General features: G+C 49.3%; 4 protein-coding genes across 4 annotated transcripts; 1 reads left to right on the forward strand and 3 right to left on the reverse strand.

Moving 5' to 3' along the window:
* VE01_10656 (uncharacterized protein) lies at positions 1-842 on the forward strand. The gene has a single exon (XM_018280049.2). The coding sequence runs from the start codon at positions 42-44 to the stop codon at positions 498-500; it is 459 nt and encodes a 152-aa protein (XP_018125056.1). The 5' UTR covers positions 1-41; the 3' UTR covers positions 501-842.
* A 16-nt stretch (positions 843-858) lies between these two features.
* Positions 859-2,088, reverse strand: VE01_10657 (uncharacterized protein). Its single transcript, XM_018280050.2, has 4 exons — positions 2,024-2,088; positions 1,877-1,972; positions 1,756-1,824; positions 859-1,703 (listed from the first exon to the last, which is right to left on the reverse strand). The coding sequence occupies exon 4, from the start codon at positions 1,685-1,687 to the stop codon at positions 1,094-1,096; it is 594 nt and encodes a 197-aa protein (XP_018125055.1). The 5' UTR covers positions 1,688-1,703; positions 1,756-1,824; positions 1,877-1,972; positions 2,024-2,088; the 3' UTR covers positions 859-1,093.
* A 207-nt stretch (positions 2,089-2,295) lies between these two features.
* Positions 2,296-3,310, reverse strand: VE01_10658 (uncharacterized protein). The gene has a single exon (XM_018280051.2). It carries the CDS (start codon positions 3,166-3,168, stop codon positions 2,410-2,412), a length of 759 nt encoding a protein of 252 aa, XP_018125052.1. The 5' UTR covers positions 3,169-3,310; the 3' UTR covers positions 2,296-2,409.
* Positions 3,311-3,351: 41 nt separating this feature from the next.
* Positions 3,352-5,391, reverse strand: VE01_10659 (uncharacterized protein). Its single transcript, XM_018280052.2, has 4 exons — positions 5,082-5,391; positions 4,501-5,001; positions 4,161-4,450; positions 3,352-4,107 (listed from the first exon to the last, which is right to left on the reverse strand). The coding sequence occupies exons 1-4, from the start codon at positions 5,163-5,165 to the stop codon at positions 3,567-3,569; spliced, it is 1,416 nt and encodes a 471-aa protein (XP_018125051.1). The 5' UTR covers positions 5,166-5,391; the 3' UTR covers positions 3,352-3,566.
* Between the last annotated feature and the right edge of the window lie 551 nt (positions 5,392-5,942).

Here is a 5,942-nt window from a genome sequence, read left to right on the forward strand (position 1 = left end):
CCCGCAAGTCCTTCCCCGCCCTCGTCGGCTCCGGCGCCTCCATGGCCGCCGGCGTCTTTGGCCCCTGCGGCTTCAGCCTCCCGCACATGCACCCACGCGCCACGGAGCTCTTCGCGATCACGGCTGGCAAGGTGCACACGGAGATGGTTGTCGAGAACGGCGTGCGAGTGGGCAACGCAACGACCGGACGCCGCTTGATCGAGACGGATGTCGGTGCGAACCAGATGACGGTGTTCTATCAGGGTGCGGTGCACTCGCAGTTCAACATGGGCTGTGAGAATGCGACGTTCGTGGCGGGCTTTGGGAGCGAGGACCCCGGAGCTGCGGTCGTTGATCAGGAGGTGTTGGCCTTGGCTGAGGGTACGTTCTTGGCGCCGTTTGGGACTGTGGTTGAGGGGCATGATGTGGACGCCTTTCAGGGGAAGATCTCTCCGAGCATCACCAAGGGCGTCGAGAAGTGCCTGAAGGCGTGTGGGATCAATAAGAGGGCTATTGTGTAGATGCGGACAGGCTGATATGTCGGATTGGTATCAAGCTCCGGGATGAGACATTGCTTGCTTCTTGATTTATTTATCTTACATATTTAGATTACTTTTAGAGTTGCATTTCGGAATCGTTTTCTATATGATTTACGTGTCTTCAGTGATTCGGGGGGCCATATGAAGCACGAACTAAGTCTTGGGATATTTGGTGCGTGGTGATTCAATGGATAATGAATATCGCAGTTATAGCGCAGTTTGCAATCGCGACTGTGGTAAAAGTTCTGTATATTTTGTGGGACTAGAGGATGCATTGGTTATCATGAGTCGATATTATATTACATCACAATCAATATATCACAGAGTTTCAAATGCAGTCTGATAATGTGTATTTAACGATGAAGATATGTAGCCAGATCGACTCTTAAGCAAATGCCATGTTTCGCTAGAAAACAAAACAGGCAGTACGAATATAATCCTAAAATCTTCCGTACTATGCCGTCTCAATATAATATGCTCTTGCAATGGCCTCGTCTCGAGCAAAAATTATGCAGCGAAAAGAGAGATGTTAAAACGCGGCCTCCAGATGCACGGCTGCAATCATCCAATGGATATTAGGCAACGGATCCTCCTGTGATAGGAGCACGCGTCAGAGCCATGACTCCCCACTCGCGGTTTTGGTTCCAAGTGGCGATTGCATTTGCGAAATGACGGTCAAAAAATTGGGTTGAGTTTTGACGGATAGACTCATCCCATGCGGCTAGAGACATCATCAAGATAGAGCCCTGAATATGGTCCTCCGAGTCGATCCAATCCATGTGCTGGCGAGGCTGCAAACCTCTATAAGCAGGGCCGCCACCACTTGCACCTCCGCCTAGATACATACTTGCAGCAGGAGATGGCGTAGGATTTTGATTGAGAGCATTGATGAGCGCCTCACGGTTTTTATTCCAGATGCCGATTAGGACCGTGAGACAGCCATCATAGAATGATAGGGAGCCATCCTCGGCAGATACGTCGCGTGCGTATACCGATACAGCCATAATGCCGCAGTGAATCCAATGATCCAACATACTCTCATCGGGTAGTGGTCTCAGCCCTGAATTCATTGCTTGGTGCACTCTGACCGCATCTGACTGGATAGCTCTGTTGGGGGGATTGTTCGCAAGCTGCTGGGCACCGGCAGATGGCTCGACTGATGGCGCCATGATGAAGAATAGAAAGCTACAGATAGTCAGTAACGATGTAAATATACCGATAGTAGATGTGAACCTACCTGAATTGTACGGTTGGCAGTGAGGTTAAGGTGTGATGTAATGAAAACTGGAGCGATGGCTTCACTGAACTACAGAGAGTTAGTATTAAAATGCGAAGTAAAAATGAGGTTGTAGGCTCACCCGAGATCAACAGTGTGTATGATCTAGCGACAGTGAGGTCGAAGTTCGTTGGCGGTTGCCGATCTGATGCGAACTGTCGTGACGCGCACAACAAACCTTGGGGAGTTAGCATTTAAATACTTAAGGATAAAGAGGTTATAAACTCACTTGAGGTAGCGGTGTTGATGTTTGCTCACTGCCGGAAATAGATAATGAGTAAAATGGAGTTGATGCTCAAGAGGTATATTCAATCAAGAACTTTGAACGTTGGAGAGGAATGAGGTCGCTAAGTTATAAGAAGTCAGAAATGAAGTCCTATTGGGGACAGCTATAAAGAAAGAAGATGGGCGGTCTCAATAGCAAATGTTATGCTGTTGTGCAAAAACTTGGTGTGTCAGTATCAAATCTCGATATGTGCAAATAGCATGTTCGGTGGTAGGCCATTTATCATTCAGAATAAAGTAAAGTTAATATACGCATCACTTCGATTGTGCCACAACAGCGTAGACATAATTGATAGAGCTTTGAGATATGTGCTTGGTTTATACGCTATTTTAATCAGTATCTACAGAAACAAACTTTGCAGTAACCTGGGCAGACACAGTGATTGTCCTTGGTTCCAGCGCCGGCCCATCCATAGTATGACTAGCCATTTTGGCAGCCTGTTGGGCCATCTGGTGTTGTAGTTGTGGCATTTGCTGTTGCTGCATTTGGCCAGCCGGCGGACCCCCAAAAAAGGATGGACGATAAGTAGAGTCGGAGGATGGACCATCTTTGATCTCAACGGCGACGACTTGCCTTCCAACAACCCCAGCATAGTCCTTGGCCTTTTGCACCGCATCCTCGATAGCCTTCACACGGGCCTCGCGCTCGATCTCCATGCGAGTAGGCCCGGTGAGTCGCCATTCCGAGCTAACGATGGACACATAAGGCATATTGGCAAGCTCGTGTGAAATTTCACTGAGAAGTTCAAGGTTGCGAAAGACGACTTCAGCAGTCGACCTTACGACGAACTCCTTCGGTTTGGATTTGATCTCGCGGTAGCTACTGTCTCGTTGGAAGTACGACGATGTGTTCAATGGGGAGACTGTGAACGTAGTGATGCCAGCCAGTGGATGAGGACGTCCATCTTCAGTCTTTGTAGCAAAACTGCGAAACTTTTGGGTGAGCGTTTCAACAGTGCCTTTGACGTTGACAAAGGCTTGAGACTGATCTATACTGGTTGACGAAATGCTGAGGTGAACGACGCCACGTTCAGCCGTTCGGAAGACAGAACCCTTGCCATCAACATATATTTCAAGTTGAGGTGCCATGATTTTGTGCGACAGGCAATATGAAGTAAGTTCTAATGGATGTCAAGGTTGATTGTTGAGATGTTGGATCAAGCAACCTTCGGGGTGGTCAACGAAGTCAAAGCTCAAGGCAACAGGATCATAAGCGAGCAATGGTGTTTCGAACCCATGCCTCTAACGCTCAATATTCATGAAGATAGAAAGCCCAAATATTCATGTTTCACGGTAATACCTAGACTTATAATAACCCGAATTGTTGTGATCTACAAATCTCATATGATGCCTGACGCTGACAGCGACAAGAACCAGGTGATGGCCAAGATGGCCAGTCGACATATCTGGGGCCGTGACTTCGATGGTCCCCAAGACCGCCTTAGATTATGTTGACTTCATTATTACAATTACCCACCATCTAATTGCTATGATATCTGCAATGTGCAGTCTTCGCCATCAGAAATCATCCCCCTCTCAACCCAGACTTCCTGCAGATCATCTCTAATCTTCCCCGCAACGACAAAGCCCCTCTGAGCCACCCTCGAAAGCATGCCCAGAATCGCACCCCTCTGTTCCTTCCCCCCAGCGCGCGACCCTGCCACTCGAAGCGGGAAAAACATCAGCGCCCCTGCAAGCCTTGACGTGTTCAGCGCCGCATCCGTCAACTGCAGTATTGCCGCCACGTGTGCCGCTACCTCGGATTTAGGCAGAATCGGCGCGTTGGGAGGAGCCCAATAAGGGAAATAGTCAAAGTTGCCGGAGAGGAAGATTAGAAGCGCATTATAATATGCGAGAGCGAGGAGAAGCGGAGAGCTGTCGCTAGTAGTGTCTCCCAGAAGCAACAATGCTTGGGCGTGCCACGCATACAAGTCATTTTGTATCGCAAGACCCTCAAAACCCAGAGCAGAAACAGCCGGATCAGTGTACCGTTGTAACTCGGGAATCTGCGAGACAATTTCATAGCCCCTGAAAGATGTTTTAGCTAAGGTTGAGTGAAGAAATGGGGGGTTGAAACGAACCGGAGATTAAACGTGGCACATCGGATCATGAGAGCCAGAATCTCTTCGATTGGGTCCCAGATCCCATCGTTAGGTGCAAGTTGCTTGTGAAAATTCACCCAGGAGTCTTCTGCCAGTATCGTAGCCTCATTATATAGGAGGGCTCTGCTAGCTTCAAGCATGCGGAATATCCCATAGAAGGTTCGCCGCAGAGAGGACATGTTCTTGTCCGGGCTTGACAACCTGAGAATCATGGATGTACCATGGAGTATGTGCTTGACCCATCCATCACCAGATGGGTCCGTAAGTAGCTACGCAGGCTGTTAGGTACTTATTTCAGATTCGGATTTTCAGGACAAACCTCGAAGAGACCGAGGAAGAAGGTGCCCCATAGCACATCATCTCTCTGGGCAGCATCCTTTTCCGATACACTCGCCTGAAGGACGCGAATAGAAGCACGGTACGAACTGAAAGCCACATACTGTGGAGATTCACGTCCCTTTGACACGCTGATCGAGCCTCGGCGACTGGCGTCCAGGGCTCCGATTGCAACAGCGGAGTGGTACAGGAGCGGGGAAGTGCGAACCAGGTACAAAATCTCCGTGTCAAGGCTCTGAAAGCTTGCCGTAAACCGATTTTGCTGGATGAATAGGAGGAAGCAGCCAATAAAGCGTTCTGCAGGATCCCCGTTGGTTGGGATGCCTGACACTATATTAAGTTTGGGGCGACTCAACGCCGTCTGTAGTTTGGTCTCTCCGGAAGTATGCCCTTCCACAAACAGCACTGTGCCTGTACTTTGCTTTGGAGGCAAACATGATTTTCCCGTCTTGATGCAATACTTGCAGGGGAAGCCGCCCTCGCACTATATTTCTCAGTTAACCCATTTCCCGGCATCCATTCAAGAAGTCACCTCCCGACGTAAGGGCAATGACGCGAACGAACCTTAATCTTACGAGCAGAGCACGCACTGCAACGCTTAACCTGCCGACGCTTATCCGCAGGACCAAGTTTCCTTTTCTCAGCCATTGCGTTGGTATCAGGTAAAAGTAATATCGGCACTTGTTTGCCTTCAGGTTCGATCACGAATACACCCCGTTGAAGGCTCGTCCATTGTTCTAAATAGGCAATAATAGGGCGAAAATAATGGGCAGGGACGAGGCATATTATAAAGCTGCAGCCACGTAATTTAAAGTTCCACCTCGCACTGACGCATTTTGTCTTTTGTGTTGAGGCTGAGATTTGAGGATGTCAGTGACACCCCGCTGGTTAGGCCGAATCGGGAAGCAATCGAGCGCGCAAGGCTTGGCGCTCAATTGTGGGACGGGAGATCTTCGGCGCAGCACCCACGACACACAGACAACACGGCCACCACACGCTTCATTGCTTCCTGTTCGGGCAAGTCTGCCTCTCCTTAGTTCTCTTTCTCCCTGTGATTACATTTAACTTTGAATACGCCTCGTAAGCCCAATACAATGAGAAGAGCCATGATTTGTATAAAACCAGCTGGAAGCCCAGTCCATGGAGAAAGAAGCATCAACAACAGATCATTCACTTCGCACACCACCTTCCAGCGAAACAACTTCCATTCTTTACAATGCTCGTCCCTACCGCATCCCTCGGAGGTCTCTTGACGCTCCTCCCGCTCATCTCGTCAATTGCCCATGCGACGACACTTCCAAAACCGCCAGGCCCATTCGATGTCTATTACAACACCGCAAAGATGGTGGACGGGGGCCGAATCGACCCCTTTGACCCAAAAAAGGGCCATCGCGCTGTCATGACCTCGATTTACCTGCCAGTTCG

The sequence above is a fragment of the Pseudogymnoascus verrucosus genome, assembly GCF_001662655.1.
Source record: "Pseudogymnoascus verrucosus strain UAMH 10579 unplaced genomic scaffold scaffold_103, whole genome shotgun sequence".
NCBI lineage: Eukaryota > Fungi > Ascomycota > Leotiomycetes > Thelebolales > Thelebolaceae > Pseudogymnoascus > Pseudogymnoascus verrucosus.

Coding starts and splice junctions, on each gene's coding strand:
- VE01_10656 (XM_018280049.2), top strand. CDS start 42: ATGGCCGCCGGCGTCTTTGGCCCCTGCGGCTTCAGCCTCCCGCACATG.
- VE01_10657 (XM_018280050.2), bottom strand. CDS start 1,687: ATGGCGCCATCAGTCGAGCCATCTGCCGGTGCCCAGCAGCTTGCGAAC.
- VE01_10658 (XM_018280051.2), bottom strand. CDS start 3,168: ATGGCACCTCAACTTGAAATATATGTTGATGGCAAGGGTTCTGTCTTC.
- VE01_10659 (XM_018280052.2), bottom strand. CDS start 5,165: ATGGCTGAGAAAAGGAAACTTGGTCCTGCGGATAAGCGTCGGCAGGTT. Junction 5,002..5,081: donor GCTCTGCTCGTAAGATTAAG/GTTCGTTCGCGT, acceptor TGAGAAATATAG/TGCGAGGGCGGCTTCCCCTG. Junction 4,451..4,500: donor TCTTCCTCGGTCTCTTCGAG/GTTTGTCCTGAA, acceptor CAGCCTGCGTAG/CTACTTACGGACCCATCTGG.